The sequence below is a fragment of the Patella vulgata genome, chromosome 2 (genome assembly GCF_932274485.2).
Source record: "Patella vulgata chromosome 2, xgPatVulg1.2, whole genome shotgun sequence".
Lineage (NCBI taxonomy): Eukaryota > Metazoa > Mollusca > Gastropoda > Patellidae > Patella > Patella vulgata.
Window position 1 is genome coordinate 52,644,174 of NC_065880.2, and position 20,323 is coordinate 52,664,496.

Consider the following 20,323-nt stretch of genomic DNA (forward strand, 5'->3'; position numbering starts at 1 on the left):
GAAGTCAATCGGATGATAATTTTAGCATCTAGAGTGTCACAAGATTTTTCATAGTGATCAAGGGTCATAACTTTGCCAGTAATTATCGGAAATCTTTAGACTTCTTCGTCTCATGACCTTAAACACTTTGTATCAATTTAAAGTCAATCAGATATTAACTTTAGCCTCTAGAGCGTCCGCAAGAATTTTCAAAGTGATCAAAGGCCATAACTCTGGCAGTAATTATCAGATATCGCTGAAAATCAATAGATTTCTTCGTCTCATGCCCTTAAACACTGTGTATAAATTTAAAGTCAATCGGATATTAACTTTGGCCTCTAGGGCGTCCACAAGATTTTTTGAAGTGATCAAGGGCCATAACTATGGCAGTAATTATCGGAAATCGCTGAAAATCAATAGGCTTCGTCTCATGACCTTAAACACTGTGTATAAATTTAAAGTCAATCGGATATTAACTTTAGCCTTTAGAGCGTCCACAAGAGTTTTTGAAGTGATCAAGGGCCATAACTCTGGCCATAACGACAATATACCACCACATTTCAATGTGGGCTTATAAAAATGTACAATTAATAAAAATTCAAATAACAAAATGCTGTGAAAAATTTAATGCTTGAAGTCCCCCTAAAAAGCTGTTTTAAAGTTTGCCAAGCATATACAGCCACTTGTGTGAAATGTGAACAATGTCTCTTGCCCCAAAAAAACATCCAGCTTTATGACTTTAGTTTAGTTACTTCGAACATGCAAATAACAGAACGTGAATTAAATGATGAAATCTAACTGTAGGTAGTGTGTTTGATGATAACAAATTAATGACAGAATGTGAATTCGATTGAATGATGAAATTTAATATTTAGTGTGTTTGATGATGAACACCAAAACCCGTAGTACTTTTACTTCAAAAAGAGTTACATCCCTTTAGTAAAACAGAATGATGTGTAATGAATATTCAATGATGGTACTAACTGATTTATGATTCACTGTCATTTTAATTTCAACTAACCTAGCCTATCTATGTATGCCCCAAAGGGGATGTTTTACCTTCATTCTTAATTTGACATCAAGTGCAATCCTGTGGTATTTATTAGGTGTGAAAACTTTCAATGAACCATCAATAAGTACATGTAGGCCATCTAGGATTTACTCAAAAGTTTCATTGTAATGGCTAATGCATTATACAAGCAACTTTTAAGTACAGACAAAAGTACTAAGGCGTATAAAATTTTTTAACTCTTTATACAGGATACGTTCATCAATTTAGTCCATGTACCTGTGATATTTTACTTATGAACAGGTTGTACATGTAATTACCAGTTTTAGAAGATGAAGATAATATGAGACAAAATGACAGTGAATCTTTTGGTGAATGTTACCCATGCATGAGCCATGATTGAATTCATTCATGTGTTATGGGGTATGCACTGAACTGTTAAATTTCTTTTACTGTAACTAGTAGATCATGCTAGATATATTTTGATGATTTCTTAAACAATGTGAATAAAACTGGGCAACCATGCTACATGTAGGTTAAAAAATAAAAATAATGTTAAATTTTAAATAAGACCGACAACGGGCTTTACATGCTGGTTAAATTGTGCAGTATTCACATGTTTAAAATTCAATTGTATGACTCAGTGTCTGTCCTTTTGCATAGATGACTGTTAAACCTCAAAAGCATTCACAAAATTAAAATGCTTCTATAAAAGGACAATGATTTGCATGGTTTTAACTGACAAATATGTTAACCATTTTATTTATTGTATAGCTTGACTCTCAACCTGTAGACTAGCAATTATAAATGTTATGAATCATCAATAATGGAAGGCAACTAATCAATGGACTTGAAATCTAAAATATTATCATTGCATAAAATGTACATGAATAATGCACAATAGTCACCAAATGCCAACATCGTTTAACAATAACCATATCTTAACTTTATCTTTATATCAAAACAGAATAGTAATTACATCTTGAGATAATGTTATGCTTGAGGACACCCGAATAAAGATATTATCCCTACAGCTACTAGTTTAAGAGGTTCAAGTTCTACATTAATATTCTTTTAAAGCCACCTGTATAATATGTATGGCCTAGACTGGTAAACAGTTGCTTTAAAGAGATTAACAGTCTACCTCAACTGTTCACACAAACACTCGGTGAACAATAAGATACAGTCAACAATACAACCATGGACATTCTTTTAAATTATTTCTCTTTAAAAAGAAATTGCACCATATTCCAGTGTATATTAATTTATAAAGTAAATATTTATGACAAGTTTGAGACAGAAGTCTGAGGGGCAAACTTGACTGTAAACATCCTGTACAACTCTTTACAAGACTTGAGTAGATCTCAAATATAACCAAGGAAAAAATATAATTTGGACACAGAAAATTATATTTTAAGTGACTCCCTCAGAATATTATATGATTCTCCCTTCAGAAGTCTATTGGACATGACATCTGTGAATCAATATTTAAATATGTATAGGCCTATAGAAACTTGCCCTCTACAATTAATGAAATGACAAGACATGAACATACAATGATCACAATTATATACATGCAGAAGCTGGTGAGTATAATATAGATATATAACAGACTATAAGTTGGGCTGTGTAGATATGACAACTTAATGACATGCAAAATTGTCTGACAGGAAATAAATGTCAGTGAAATAAAATCATGCAGTAGCTTACCGAGGTATGTGCTACATTGGATACCGATGAACGGTTTGATCGTGATGAGGCAGCTACATACGCTAAATACTGGATGACTTTCTTAGTATTTTCTGTTTTACCAGCCCCTGATTCGCCTCTATAAAATAAGATTCCAGGAAAACATTTAGGACATAAGTTGTGGTAAAGTACAGTACAAAACTTCCATTTTTGTTATTTTGGACAACACATAGAAACTTTGCAAATTGAAATCATTTTTCATATTCTTTATTTATAGTATCATGAATTCATGTGTCAATTTGCTGTACATAAAAATTCCTCCATTGGATTTGGAATAAGAAACAAGCCAACAGTGAGGCTGATGTCACCCCACCGAAATACCAAAATAAATAGATGACACATATTAATTAATTGCAGGTTTATCTTTTTGAAAAGTATTGAGCAAACAAACTGATTATCTACACTAAGTTTCATCACTCTCTATCCGATCTATAGAATCAAAGTCAAAGAAGGAAATGTTAATCATTGAACTTAGTCAAGACATTCACCTAATCAACATCAACATCAAGTTTAATTTTTAAACATTCTACCTCAATTAAAAGCAGAGTTGTTATGTTCCAAAGTCTTGACCAATCAAATTGCTTATCGCTCCTTAGCCTACGCAGAAAATTATCATCAAACTTAGTCAAGGTACATGTACTGATATAATGAATCTATACTCAAGAGTTTCATAGCTCTCACTTAATTCTAAACAAAGTTATCGTGCCCAAAAGAATCAACCAATAAAATTGCTTATCTCTGTTTATCGTAATCAGAAAGTGTTCATCATCGAACTACATCAATGCATCCCAAAAAGTGTGATGGACGGACGGACGGACGAACGAACCCATTTTAATAGGTCCCTGCTTTCTTCGAAAGGCTGGGAACCATAAAAAAAAGATTTGGTCAAATACTAAATAGCATAATAATTATTTATTACTGAAATATTTTTTCAAATTGCATTTGAAGATAAATAAGAGCTAAAATGGCCGTAGAAAAATCATTCTCACATGCCATGTCATTGCCACATGCTCCAGGAAACACACTGACCATGATAATTTGAGTTACATGATAGTATTTTTAAATAAAGATCAACAAATGACCATCCGCAACATATTTTTCACATACATCAGAATTTAAACCATAGAAGGAGACATTTAAAATATGTGCAAGATGTGGATTTTGTGCAACACTGAACCAATTAGGTTTACATATTTTTTGATATCTTATAAACTTACGTGCAGAGGATGGACTGATCTTCTCTATCTGTAAGAGAACAACAAAAAAAAAATGATAGTACAGTTTAAGCATGTGATTGATAGATTTGTCCCTACCACCACACAAATTCATTTGTATTGTCATACATTTTGCCAATATTTTGAAATAAACATTTCATGCTGTGATATGAAATGGGGTTCAATGACAACGTCCTACTGTTCTGCACCAACCAGGTTAATGAAGACAGGCATACGCCATGCAGTGTACTATAAGCGAAATTTGGCCCAGATAGTGGTAGTATGATCTAGTCTATTTCATATTCCAAGTGTCCAAAGGACTGGACAGATCTTTGACAAGCCCACCATCCTGCACCAAAGACCAAGGGGGGAAACAATTCTTGAAAATCCCCATGGTACTTTCTCAGCCAGCACCGTGTTTACATGTCATATTGTATACCAGTAAGTAGCACACAAGTAATTGTTCAGTCATCATCAGACAAGAATCATTATTATGATTGATAGGAAAGTAAAGAATTATATTCAAATAATTTCAAATCTAATATACATGTACAGTACGTGTATACATACATGTACCTGATATTAAACATACAATATGCAAGAGCTAAATCTGCTTATTGCAGGTCTTTCTTTAGGCCTGAAATGTTTTCTAAATTATTAATTAGACATTAATTAACTTATCCAGGCCATAATCAACTCTCGGTGGCATCGGATTTCTTCGATATTATTTATTAGAACAGTTCAGCCATATTTTGATTTAAGCTAAAAATGGAGGAGGGAGACTTAGCTTCGAACAACCAATGCGGTGGTTGCAATTATTGCACACTTGTCAAACCATCAAGGTTAATATCGTCACTCGCAATAGGGTAATTTGAATGAAATTTTCAAATTATTCATTTTACATTATCTATTTTCGAACTACATGTATAATACTAGCAAGAATGGCTAGCTCTTTATCTAAATCTTACATAATGTATCTTTAAATTGATAGTGAATCATGCACTAATACTTCCTCTATCTAATCTTAAATTTTTTCTAGACTTTATTCAAAACAGAACAGGATGTATCTTCAATGGTATCATTTGCTATCCGAAATAATAAGAACATCTGTCTACATTCAAAACAGATATTGAGAACATTTACACTGGTAGTACACTAGCTACAAATCTTATACTAATGTATAAGATTTCATATGACCACAACCAACCACTTACATGTACATGTATCTGCACATTACATCCCACTTCTACTCATTGCCACTGGTAACCTTTGATAAAACTGTCCTGTTTAATCGCAATACATGCTTAAAAGTATCCGTGTATCAGTAATGTACAGAAAGAGTACTGTTCATTTCTGATACACGGATACTTTTAAACCATTTTAGATACCTATCAAGCAATCAGTAGCGGACGTTTAGTCCGATCCAGATCGCAAATGAAGACGATGGCTCTAACCAATGTACATGAAACAACTAGTCAAAATCATAGTAACAAAACAAAATGGGGGGAACTACATGGCAGTTCAAAAACATATACAATGACATTAAATTAACATAACAACATATTACAAAAGTCAATTATTATAGGCTACATATCAATTGGCATCTATTTTATAATTTGGTTTGATTTATATTAATATGCAAAATATATATATTAGAATATTGAATAATTATTTTAATTAATTGTGATGATAGAAGGCGCAGTTCTCTTGCTGGACACTTCACAGGCATTGATAATAAGCAGGATGAAAAAAACGCCTAGAAAGTCATAAACTTTATTACAAATAAATTTCAACGGAAGAACCATCCGCCGATGCATACTTTCACCAGGAATGACCCACGTTTCGCATTTCCTTTACCCTACATTTAATAATATCGCAGTCCTCTACGCCATAGATAAGATGTTTTGACGGTGTGGTCTAAACAAACACGTGATTGTTTTACGCTCAGAGTATCATAGCAAGACGCACGTGTAAATACTACTCAGGTCGTCTCTCCACAGCGAAATCATTCTACCATGAAATGTAACGTGAGGCTCAGAAAGGGATAAATAATGAAAGAGCAGAAAGTATTTGTCACTTTTCGGTTGAAACGACTCGATGATAAATATTTTTCACATGTTGGTTCACAATACTCGATAGAAATGTGATGTAAGTAACTTATTAGCACCTTTCCTCGGTGTATCGGTGAATATCAGGACAGTTTTGGTCGAGGGGCCCAGCCGAGGTGTAGACCCTCTAGACTACAGAATATTATTTTTATTCATAGAGGTGACCAACAACCCCCCTATTCACTCGCAATACGATATCTACCGCCTATCAGCATCACCGATTTCACGATCCAGAATTGAACTACTAGCTACGAAACTACTCCTTTGAATTCATAACCACCCATTTTAAGACCGATCGCATAAAACTCCATACGTATAGGCCTATTCTACCTCTGCACGTTTGAAGACTAGGAGGTTCCGGATGACCGAGACTATACGTATTCGTCTCTCAGGAAACGGCCGCCATTGATGTTACCTGACAATAGTCACTTGATAGAAAATGTTCCCGAAATAAAACAGAAAGAAGAAAATGTTTCCGTAATGAACCCTACTCAAGAAGATCCAGACCTACATGTATATGAAGAATCCTGGAAGCAGTTAGCAGAAAAATTTAATTTGATCACTGATTTTTTAATATAATTCCAGTACAGGGATTAAATTTCTACATCTTTTAATTTTCAACATTTTTTAATCCCAGTACAGGGATTTTTTTTTCAATCTTTTAAATAATAATCCTAACCTAAGGATTATTTAATCCCAATTTATTTTAAGGCGCATGCGCCAAAAATTTGTATATATACCACTAATCTGGGATTATTTTTTAATATTGTTCAAATTGCCAACTGATGAAGGGCTATTAGCCCGAAATGCGTTTTGGTGAAGATTATACTGATTTAAATTCACACAGTGTTGATCTAGTTTGTTCCTGGGGGATTATCTTTACTAATCTATTCTACACGGACTGGTTCCTGCTCTCCCTCAGATGCATCACTGAGATCCAAACCGGACCACATTGTTACAGGGGAATCTTCCGCCCTCCTACTTTTTCGAGTGTGGGGGTTTCATCGTCTCTTTGACTTTGAATTTTTAATAAACAAACATATTAACTACAAATACCTGAATGAGATTTTCAACCATACATGTTTTATTATTATACACATGTAGGTCAATTACAAAAATAAACTATTCAATAAATAAATTATACAATACATTTAATAACTACCTACATGTATATAAAGCAGAATCACTTAATATAATATTACTGTAGACTAGACATGTATTCACAGTAAGAGCTCAATACAATCCACAACTAACTGTAATTTTTGTCAGTAAGTTAAATTCGTAGAAGTAGTCAGTACACAAATGTTATTCCTTCAATTTCTTAAAAAGAAGCTCTTGGCAATATAGAAATGGTTCCACTACTGATGTCTTCCTCCTTACTCAAGTCACAAAAAGTTTACAAGCCATAGCCCGTTTAATTTACACTTAACTGGCCCCAAACTGTACTTCACATAGCTTAACATATAATAAATTTAAATAAACCAATTCCCATTGAAATAAAGGTGAAGTCTTACTGCATAATTATATGATTTGATGAAACCCAACTGTTGTGCGAAATTTGGCGAGATTTCATCTGGCTGGTGTCATGGCGGCATACATTAAAAGAAATGTCGCTTTGAAAATGTAGAACACATAATTACCACAAAGAAAAACTTCAATAACTATTTTAGTGGCTCGGTTTTCACTATTTGTGATAGAAATTGTAATGATATGTGTTGACAATTGTGCGTTTGAACCCATTTCTACTTGCGTAAGGAGTCTTAGACAGTATCAATTGTAGCGTTAAACACAGTTTAACGGTACAACATTTGTAGCTAGTGGCAATAGTGAGGCAGACGTCGCACAAACTTAATCTTTATAAAACACGTACATGTAGCAATCAAACTGTTTATTACAATGCATAACCTAACCTAAGCAGAAAAGGCTCATTATCGAACTTAAGGTATTGCTGTAAATAAACTATCCAAGTTTAACCCGCCTTATACACCCTCCCACTCTCCATTAGAAACAGGGTTATTGGCCAATCAAATTGCATTCACAGAATGAACAACTACACAAAGTTTGAACTGGGCTAATGAAGAAGGGCATATGCCATATAGTGTGCTATGAGGGAAATTTTGCCCCGACAGTGGCACTACGGCCTACTCTTATATTGAATTCCAACTGTCGAGGGATATTTTACATGCATGCCAATGTGTGCACGTGACCTCGTTTTTTTGTCCTATCCGAATGACTAGACAGCTGTCCTTGTCAGGCCCTCTGTCCATGTAGGCTAAACACAGACACACACAAAAATTGGGCTTGGCCTTGTTGGACATGCACCAAAAATAATAGAGGTCATCCTTAGGGCATAAGGAATAAATATGAAAAGTTTTTGAGACAATCGATTTTAAAAGAATTGCAGTCTGTCGGCGACACGAAAACACACAAAAAGAAAATGGGCTTGGCTCTGCCCGAGGGGGTGGGCATGCACCACAAACAATAAGGATGTTCCTTATGGTTTAAGGAAAAAGTATGCAAAGTTTCAAGATGATACATTACGTAATGCGGCCTGTAGACGACAAACAAACAAATCCAAGAAATGGGTGTGGCTCTGCCCCTGGAGGTCGGACATGTACCAAAAACAATAAGGGATCATCCTTTAGATATAAGAAATAAGTACATAAAGTTTTCAAGACAATCGATTAAGAATTGCGAACTGTAGGCAACATGCAGACACACCAAAAGACCAGCCGCTGCCAGGCATGATACGCCCACATTTTCGAGAGATGGATAGAGAACAAGCTAAAAAGAAAGTGATTTTTCCTACAATCAAGGGCCATAATTCAGGAAGTTACAGTCCGATATGCGCGAATATCGAAAGGAACCAAGATGTTTGGGTTATAAACTTACATTTCAGGTTTCAACTAAATCGGATAAAAATTGTGACCTCTATAGGGTCCACAACCTTGATATACCATATTTGAGAACAAAGGGCGGCCATTTTGTCTGTCAGTTTTGGGCAGATTTTCACGAAATTCGAACTCAGCCGTCCTTAGGCTGTAACGGTGATATAATTATACTTTTTTTTAAATCGGATAAAAATTATGACCTCTATACTAGGGTCCACAAGCTAAAAACACAATTTTTCGTACAATCAAGGGCCATAATTCAGGAAGTTAGGGTCCGATATGTGCGAATATCGAAAGGAACCGAGATCTTTGGGTTATAAACTTCCATTTCAAGTTTCAACAAAATTGGATTAAAATTGTGACCTCTATAGGGTCCACAACCTTGATATACCATATTTTTACGCTATTTGAGAACGAAGGGCGGCCATTTTGTCTGTCAATTTTGGGCAGATTTTCACGAAATTAAAACTCAGCCGTTCTTAGGGTGTAACGGTGATATATTAGTACGTTTTCTTAAATCAGATAAAAATTATGACCTCTATAGGGTCCACAAGCTAAAAACGTGATTTTTCGTACAATCAGGGGCCATAATTCTGGAAGTTACAGTCCGATATGCGAGAATATCGAAAGGAACCGAGATCTTTGGGTTATAAACTTACATATCAAGTTTCAATGAAATCGAATAAAAATTGTGACCTCTATAGGGTTCACAAGCTAAAAACATGATTTTTTGTACAATCAGGGGCCTTAATCCATGAAGTTTGATCCGATACATGCCAAGATCTTTTGGAGATAAACCTATATGTCAAGTTTCGTCAAAATCGGATAAGAATTGTGACCTGTAGAGAGTCCATAAACAATTGTGGACGTCCAGGCGGACAGGGGCGAGGGCATAATACGTCCACATGAAAATGTGGGCGTATAAAAATTGTGACCTGTAGAGTGTCCACAAACAAATTGTGGACGGACGGACAAATAGGGGCGACAACGATATACGTCCACATGAAAATGTGGGCGTATAAAAATGGGGACCATCCTTAGGGTATAAGGAATAAGTATGTAAAGTTTCAAGGCGATCAGTTAAGAATTGCAGCCTGTAGGTGAACCACAGACACAGACACACAAACAGGCTACAACAATATACGTCCACATGAAAATGTGGACATGTTGTGGATGTATAAAAATGAAATATGAATTTAAATTGCAAAGTTTTTGTGCATTATCAAAAATAACCGATTGTGAACATTTTGAAGTGGAAGCACCGACTCAGAATAACACGAGTCATGACACGCATAATACAGTACAATTTTTAGAAAACTTTCATTTTAATACATTTTGTACCAACATACAGACAAAAATAGATGTTCTACTCAGAGTTGTAGCAATGGCAGCAGACATCTGCTGACTGACTGAATGGGGATGATTCATTAGTCTGGAGATATGATACAAACTCTATAACTGACTCACAACCAGAAAATCGTGACAACACCACTATTTACCATTCCATAATTATCTTCTTGGCATTTGATATAATTTAATAGTACTGTAACAACAGTTGCTAGAAACTCTCAGCTATTTCACTTATATTTCTACTATATTTCTGATAAGAGCTTAGTACCGATATTAAATTTTGTAATCAACTTTTAAAACTTGCAAAGCTACATGTAGTTCTGAAGAGTTTTTATCCGTAATAATATTGTATTTGCAACCAGTATTATTCTGTTAAGTGGCAAGGACAATCTTCCTACATTGACGGTTGTGCACTTTATTTAAAATTTATTTCTGAACTAGCCAGGTCTGTCAAACTACCTAAACTTTTGCCATTTTCTTTTACGTAAAACCATATTTGAATAGTCCAACAAGCTAAGTATAATAATCTCATTTAATTGAAACAAAATTTATTTCCATTATAAATTCTTGTATGCTACTACGCGCTCTATAAACCAGTCATAATAACACACTCGTTTAATTTTGTTGGGTACTCAATCTTTACTAAAATCAAACATTATATATTCTAACCAAAATATACCATTTGATAGAAAAACTATGAATGAAACATGTCTATGTAACGTTTGTGTAAATATTAGCGTTTTATTTTAATGCCATAAATTTTCCAAGCTAACACCCATATCAATGAAATGTGAAAATGTGACTGTAGCCTTTACCTATTCAGGTTAAAAAACAACAGTTTTAAACCTTTAAGACAACTCTAAAAATAATTCTAAACCCACAGCTGTTATAGATAAAATCTAAGAGAGCTTTTCCTATATTTTTTTTTACAAAGGCTAATTACAAAATCTGGCAGTATGGGCATAGTGATGTTGTACCATGGTAGTATTACTCCTTGTAACCTTGACACAGCTTGCTACCTCAGTTGGGAACTAGTCTTTTTATTTATTTTTTTTATCATGTGATGCTGTTACATGTATACAGTATGCATACATAATCACCAAAGTCTGCTGGAAACAGCATCTATATTAATGTAAGCTTCTAAAGTATTTTTAACTTCCCAATGAATGAATTTAGAAATGAATATGGTATACAGATGTGCATATTTTGATAAAATTCTTCAAATGCCAACACATTAAATTTCAGAACTTTAATTGGCTCTATACAAGTATGTGCATACATGCTTATCCTTTTATCACTTTATCATATAAACATGCTAACAGTGAGGCTGATGTCCCCCACCAAAACCCCAAAATAAATAGATGACACATTAATTAATCGCACATTTATTTTTTTCAAAAGTATCAAGCAATCAAACTGATAATCAACTATACACTAAGTTTCATTATTACTTTCTATCAGATAGAATCAAAGTTATCTTGTCCCAAAGCTTAGCTTTAGCTTGAAATGTTAACCATTAAGCTTGGTCAAGACATTCACCTAATGAAATGAAATGGGGTTTAACGTCCTACTCCTATACTGGGCTAATGAAGACGGGCATAAGCCATACAGTGTGCAATGAGGGAAATTTTGCCCGGGCAGCGGCACTATCCCCTACACTTATATCGAATTCCAACTGCCAAGGGATCTTTTACGTGCATTCCAATGTATACACGGGACCTCAGTTTTTCATCTCATCCGAAAGACTAGACAGCTGTCCTTGTCAGGCCCTCTGTCCTGCATCACTGACAAGGGGAAACCACGCCAGAAAATTGGTATGAACTTTCTCGGCCAATGCAGGGATCGAACACCCGACCTCCAGGCTAGCGAGCCAGCGTCTTACCCACTTAGCCACATGACCCCCCTTCACCTAATGAACATCTACATGTACATCAAGTTTAAACATATTCTAACTCAATTAAAAGCAGAGTTGTTATGTTCCAAAGTCTTGACCAATCAAATTGCTTATCACTCCTTAGCCTAAGCAGAAAATTCTCATCATCGAACTTAGTCAAGGTAATGATATGATGAATCTATACACAAAGTTTCATCACCCTCACGCCTAATGAACGCCTACACCAAGTTTGAACATTCTATCTCAATTAGAAGGAGAGTTATTGTGTTCCAAAGTCTCGACCAATCAAATTGCTTAATGCTCTGTTTACCCTAAGCAAAAAATGCTCATTATCGAACTTAGTCAAGGTACAATGTATTGATGTGATAAAACTATACACCAAGATTCCTCACTCTCACTTAATTAGAATTGAAGTTATTGTGTCCCAAAGCATCAACCAATAAAATTGCTAATCTCTGCTTACCCTAAGCAGAAAATTCTCATCTTTGAACTCCATCATGGCATTCTTCTAATTTAGTAATAAACACCTACATGTACATCAAGTTTGAACATTCTAGCTCAATTAGAAAGAGTTATTGTGTTCCAAAGTCTCGGCCAATTAAATTGCTTATCGGTCTACTTACCCTGAGCAGAAAATGCTCATTATCGAACTTAGTCAAGGTATTCATATAATAAAACTATAGAGCAAATTCCATCACTCTCATTTAATTAGAACTAAAGTTATTGTGTCCCAAAGCATCAACCAATCAAATTGTTTATCTCTGCTTACCCTTAGCAGAAAATGCTCATCTTCGAACTCCATCAAGGCATTGACCTAATAAACACCTACATCAAGTTCGAACATTCTAGCTCAATTAGAAAGAGAGTTATTGTGTTCCAATGTCTCGGCCAATCAAATTGCTTATCGCTCTGCTTACCCTGAGCAGAAAATGCTCATTATCGAGCTTAGTAAGGGTATTGATGTAATGAAACTATACACCAAGTTTCATCACTCTCCCTCTCAATTAGAACTAAAGTTCTCGTGTCCCAAAGCATCAACCAATCAAATTGCTTATCTCTGCTTACCCTATGCAGAAAATGCTCATCTTCGAACTCCATCAAGGCATTGACTTAATAAAAACCTACACCAAGTTTGAACATTCTAGCTCATTTAGAAGAAGTAGAGTTATATTGTGTCCCAAAAAGTGTGACGGACAGACAGACGAACCCATTTTAATAGTCCCCTGCTTTCTTCGAAAGGCAGGGGACAATAAAATTGAAATAAAACCAAGTACGAACAATCAAAACCATTAGACAAAATTCGAAGTCCTAAAAAACGGTATAGGCAAATAGTGTAATCAGCAAAAATACTGTGTAGTGGAAATAAATAGGGCTGGGAGCTGGGACAATGACAGCTACAATGTACCTTCAATATTCATATTTTATAAAAGTAATTCTTTTGAAAACATGAAACATTAATTTTAATTATCAGAGGTAAAGAAAAGGGCACTTGAAATACTGAAAACTTTTATAATAATTGAATACTGTTGAGGCTTTTCAAAAGAGTTATTTTACAGATATTAAAGGAGCTGTCATTATCCGAATGTCATTTCTTCCATTAAACCATATATTTCTTTTTTACAATATTCTCAAATATTCCTTATGTACAAAAGAAATGACAAATGTGTATATGTGACATAATTAAATATACTGTACATGAAATGGATCAATTAGTTTTTGTTTACTTGGCACCACCAAGTTTATGTAAAAGTTTTTGGATTTAGCTCTGGACAAGGCATAATTCTAAACCATCAAGCTACTTGAAGAGGTCAAACTACATTGCAAGTCTAAACAAACAAAAAGGTCACCCCATTCACATGTATCTGAAACTCACATACACACTCAAAATGTCTGAATGAAGTTAAAGTTGGCTGTTCACCAAACAATAGTATATTAACACTTCATCCCATGAAATGCCTAATTAAATCTCTAGTAAATAAGATATTATCAATTATGTGGTAACTGGTAACAGATTTATTGTCTTGCACTTGCTTCATACTTGTACTTCAAAATAATTATGTGCACATATATGCCAAAAACAAGTTTTGTTTGTATTAATCAAATTTAATTATAGACCTAAGTACTTCAATTAACAATTGTGCAATACTATAGTAAAGGGAACCAGGTAGAGTAGACATATTTTTTAAAACGATAATAACACTGATACTTACTACAAAAAAAAGAAGCAAATACCCAACCATCTATAGGCCCGCATAAAAATGGTATTAAGATTGACAGAATTAATTTAATTCATGTAATTAGTCCGTTTGGAGGGACTACATGTACTACCGGTGTGAATTCGCAAGATAGAATGGTTTGTGGGCTGTCGTTGATTCAATCTGATTAAAACACAGATCCAATTTTGTTTTGTTTTTATAGTTCAAAATTTAGATTTTACTTGTCTTTACTACACTTGGATCTGGAAGCGTTGTTTAACTCGTGTTCTGCTTGAAATGAGGGGTCAGCCCATCAAATGGTCTGTCGAATCGAGCATTTGAACTTTTTTGCGCGGAACTGTGGGTAGACATTAGCGGCAATAGAAATCATAACAAAGCAAAAGAAGATAAAAAATACACGGCGGTCGCTAATTGTTTAATCGATTGACTGACGTAATCTGGTCAAATGTCGCTTGCTTGGTACCTGACGTCATAGAACGTGAACTCCCACTATAACTTGTTAGATCTTCATGTAGTGTAGGCCATCGAAAGTATAAAAAACAAAACGAAATATTAGATTGCCGTTGATTAAGATATCTCACTAGAAGCACTGCACCCTCTCATGGGGACTAAAGAATCATTGTATTTACATTGTTACCTTGCATTAATTAATAGTTCAGGTCAAGTAAGCTTATATGTATGATACATGTATAATGGTGTTTAACAAAACATTGAGATTCTGTAATTGCTCTCTCATAAACTGGACATACCTACATGTATGATGTTATTTTGTTTTAATTTAGATCATAATTTTTATAATGGATACAGAATACATGTAGATTAATTTTTAATTCCACTAGGTTACGGGTACCTCTCACTTATCATTACATGCATGATATCAGATAAATAATGTATTCCCTGCCCATTTTATACTTAATGCTTAGCTCATACAATGTAGCTCTACTAGGTATTTCTTCTTAACGGAAATATACATGAGATAACTTTGACCTGCTACATGTATATTTTGATTGGCAAGTGGATAGAGTTAAAATTGCATGAGGGGAAATACAAATTTATATGAAATAAATGAGTTCAATAAAAGAGAAAGAAAATAAGGACTACTGAAGTAGTCAATTTCAACTATATAATTGCACTGTATTAGGCTGACCTTAAAAATATCTTTGTTTCACCAAACCCGACCCACAATCGAGGAGAAGGGTCGGTAGGTCGGTTTTTTTTTTCAGATTTTTTTTTTAAAGTTAGAGAAATCAATACAGAAAACTTATTAGCTGTATACTACAGATTCATTAATTTTGTTTAATGAATTTGGGGTCTGACGTAAAAAGTAACGAACTGAAAGTTTTTTTTATTAAACTTATGAGCTAATTTGACAGCTTAATAATTTTCCGGGTGGAAACATTCGTCTTCTTTATTCAATTGGCAAAAAAATAAATGAGTGAATGACATCGGGAATTTTTCGTGATGCCCGACTCGCAAACGATTTGCCACGAACTTGAAGTGTGAAACTCCTTCAACACGTTTTTAACGATACTGCGGGTTGTGCCTTCATTTTTCTCGAAAACGGATATTGAAAATATCGTCGTCATGTTTAAAACTACGCACCACAGACATAGAAGCAGAATCATTTCGTGGGAATGGACGTGTATTCGTCTGCAACCATTTTGTTGAGAAGCGACACCTATGACGCTTTCGTCTTGATCAACCAGTTTCAATAATGAATCAAACCATAACCATAGTAAAGGGAAATAACTCTCGTGATATATTTCAGGTTGACACCCAAAATAAAATAAAAAGATCGTGGAAAAGTGCAATAAAATAATTTAAGTCGGGGGTGGTTTTAGTTAGTCGGTCGCGTTAGGCGAAACAAAGATATTTTTAAGGTCAGCCTTATATGGAAACATTTTAACCTAATTCACACAGACAGAAACAAAATATTGACCAAACTACAATAAAATTATAAAAGCTTGAGTCTTGACAATCCTATTTTATAAAGTGAATAAGATTTATATGACAATGTGGTAATGTATGGTAGTATTAAATGATATCATACAGAGCTCCATTTGGTTTGCAAGCCAATCCCCACAAAGGCCGGTCTGTACTACTACATACATAACATTTTTGTCTGCAGAAGACAGAGAAAAGGTCCATTTAACTTCATACTGGATCAACACTTTATTACCTAGTAGGATGTACATTTATTAATAAATAATTGATAGTGCGACCAATTCTATATTAGTAATGAGTTGTAGGCCATCTTGATTAAATAGAAGTGTACTGTTAATCTACAACAGGAAACACTTCAATCAATATATATTTTATTTACGCACAGTGCATCATATTCAACTATACAGAAACTATCACCATTCACAATCCTGTAGTAAAGGTTTATGCTAAATGCTTAAACATCATATAGAAACAAATAATAAATTTACCTTGTAACATACACCTGTAAGCTGAATCTGCTATTGCATACACATGTGGAGGAACTTCATGTCTTTTTTTACCTTTATATAATTCTATAACTTTTTCTTGGTAAATAGGTAATTTTTTATAAGGGTTTATCACTACACAAAATAATCCGGAATATGTCTGCAATAAAAATAATAAAAACAAATCATTAACACTCAAAATTTGTTTTACATACGTATAAAATGGTTGGAATTGTTGGACATTACAACTCTTTTTAAAACACCCATTACCCCGGGGATAGTTTTAAATGAAGTACTGGTAAGACTAATAATATAATTTATGATTTAGATTACTGGTACTTGCATTCCCATGTAGTTGGCTTTTATTCTGTTATAACTATTTAATAACACTTGACTTGTGATCTTAACAAAAATACTCTATTGTTTATGTATTTATAACTGTCATCAGCTGACTTAAGTTTGTTCAGTCAATCAATCAAACTGCCTTCTTTTTTGTAGATCTTTATCACCACCTTATCTAAGCTTATCAATCATTCATACATGTTTGTAAATAACATGTAGGCATTTTGTAATTTGGCGTTCATTGGAAATAAATTTAAGATCTATAGACATCAATATCTTGGGGGTTAACTGGTGCCATCTTGGTAATGTCCCAGGGGTAACCCTGAGACTGACAAGGAAGTATGTTTAGTAACCACAGGTTCCATTAAAATATTTATCGATGTCGAAATTTAAGAGACTATTGAATTACTAGCTGCTGTCAGAAAAGGGAAAATCTCATGTTAGTATACATGGACATGTACTGTTATTTAAAGTTAACAATTATTAAAATATGTCATAAAAGATTTCTATAGAACAATAATTACATCCAAATCTAAACTAAAAATTGTATGTTATTTAGTTGAACATTGTAAAAACTAAATGGTGTGTTCCAGTTTGACAATCCACTGTGTGTCATGCCTCATCAACTACATAATCTGTCACAATAACAAAGTCTGACCTTCTGAACTTGTATGGGATTCATCAAGGCATAGCCGCTTACAATAGGGTTAAGACAGTTACATATATGTAGCTGTCCACATTAACTTATTAAGGTCAAATTATTTAATATCAAACTTAGTAGTATGACTATTGTTTACGGTTCAGTTTTCTTTAAATATTATTGTTATAAACTGTTCAAACTAAGGAAGTGCAGTTCATAGAGAGATTGTTCTTCTTATTATTATTATGCAAAAATAGAGGTTATGCATGAAGAGGTAACTAAAGTGTAAACCAAAACATGTTCATTAAGTTACATGATTTTGGTATAGCTTGTTCTAATCAAGTAGATTGTGTTCTACCCCCAACTGAGAATTGATCAACAGACTGTCACCACTTGTGGCAAATGTGAAGTAATAACTATTTTACAATAGGCCATAAATAACACTTCCACTGGTAGCCTAAATTCTGAATTAACATGAAATACACATTAATGGATGGTTTGTTTATGTGGATCAAGCTTGCCTACTTATTGAGTGCTACCCCTACAGTACTACTGAATGAATTGTCTTTGATGCTACTACATTTGTACCACATGGATTATACACAAAATGTTATTTTGTCCATACATTGTCATCACAATTCACAAAGTTCTGACCTATTTTATCATATATTGTACAGTTTGTTATAGCCAAGAATCTGGTCTGAATTAGCCATATTCGAAGCCGCTGCTTTCCATATCCCATCAAATTCCAACATAACAAATAAAGACCTATTCTTTCAGATTTTTTAAGTTTATTAATAAAAAAGGCATTAGGTTACATCCACAGATTTGGGAAGGGTGGGGGTGGTTAGCTTGGTACCTTGACCTTCTACAAATAGATGAGCAGTTTGAATAATAAATATGCTTATACTACAACAATTGTTAAATGGCCATGCAATGGACACAAGTTTATTTATCCTAATGTCCATGCAATGGACACAAGTTTATTTATCCTAACGTCCATGCAATAGACACAAGTTTATATCTCCTAACATCCATGCAATGGACACAAGTTTATTTATCCTAACGTCCATGCAATGGACACAAGTTTATTTATCCTAAGGCCCAGATTTCCCAAATAAGGGGTCCTTTGAAACTCTCGACAGGGTCGCCCAGTTACCATGGGGTTGCAACTGATTTTTTCTTTCAATGTCTGTCTGTGAATTCGATGAGGAGTAAATCAGTAAGGGATGTGCTGAAATGCTTGCAAAATGCTTTTCCGGCAGTCAGTTTTTAAAAATTTTCTGGGGCTGGTACTCCCTTATCCCGGTAACAGCACCAGCAGGGTGCCTGTGGGACCTGTAGGCGCTCAAAATAAGTTGTGGGAATCCCTGTCCTAAGGCATGGTTTTGGCTTAACTCATGATGAATGTATTTTAATAGTTGAAGCCACTGGTTTTGGGATAAACTATTAATCAATTTATAATATAGTCAGTCCTATCTTATTCAATTAAGTGACAAATCAATAGCTGTCTACTGTCAGGGAAATGTCTTCAAAAATGATGACTTGTGTTGTGAACTGAGCCTGATGACCACAACCTAATTTCTATTAAAAATAATAAAAATGTACTGTCACACGACACTGTGTCTGTGAAGGCCTACTTTTGTGACATTCTTCACAATCATAACTTACATATATTAATCCAGAGTAATATCTGTCTTTTAAATTATGCAAAACTGATGCTTCATTGAGACAGGTCAGTTCTGCCATGTCTTCGACTTTACTGAACTTTGGGGGGTTCATTTTCTGAACATCGTCTCTGTGGACAGACCTCTTTTGACCACTTTCGTCCACGATCACTTCCAGTTGATCTCCCTTTTCTCCCTTGATGCTGGCCATAACAAATCCATTTTGTTCGTCCGGTATCCATATAAGTTTCCTTCCAGCCCATTCTGCTTGAACAGAGGGGTCGTTGACAAGACTGCGATCTACTGTAAGATATCTAAGCTCTTGAGCACTGAGTCCAACTAAATGATCCTCCGCCATTTTGATTTGAATGGATGGGTTTACGTTCAAACCGGCTCGCGAAAACTAACAATACTAGGCACAGTTATAATGTATAACATATATAAAGTTTATACTTGCTACAACTTTTTGATTCTGTTAATGACAGTCATGTATTGTATTCAAATCATCTCCCAATATAAGATATTTAAAGTTCCATTTATGACAACATGTACTTTATTCACTGTCCTCTTCTTTACAACCGCGTGCCGCCAATTGGATATTAAAATCACGTGACTTCTTCGAGCCAAATTTGAGGCACGCCCTATTTTTAACTCAAAATACCTTTTGCCAGGAAGGTTCGGAGTTAATGACAGTTCTATAGTCGCAGACTTAAAGTCATGCAGGCATTTATTTTTTGATTGCCCGTTCAATGTCTTATCGTTAAACCGTCAATAATGACTCATACCGAATGGACTGAGCCAAGATATGACGTCACTCACTTCACTGAACCCATTT

The 20,323-nt window shown here is 34.5% G+C and overlaps 1 protein-coding gene across 2 annotated transcripts in view; it reads right to left on the reverse strand.

Annotated features, from left to right (window-relative positions):
• Window positions 1-20,093, reverse strand: part of LOC126812365 (myosin heavy chain, non-muscle) — a 55,550-nt gene extending 35,457 nt beyond the window's left edge. For both annotated transcript variants that reach the window (XM_050538737.2, XM_050538736.2), the window contains exons 1-4: window positions 19,493-20,093; window positions 16,843-16,999; window positions 3,955-3,982; window positions 2,699-2,816 (exon numbers count right to left, since the gene is read on the reverse strand). In XM_050538737.2, the coding sequence (XP_050394694.1) occupies window positions 2,699-2,816; window positions 3,955-3,982; window positions 16,843-16,999; window positions 19,493-19,846 (657 nt within the window). In that variant the 5' untranslated portion in view covers window positions 19,847-20,093. The remainder of the gene's footprint in view (window positions 1-2,698; window positions 2,817-3,954; window positions 3,983-16,842; window positions 17,000-19,492) is intronic.
• Between the last annotated feature and the right edge of the window lie 230 nt (window positions 20,094-20,323).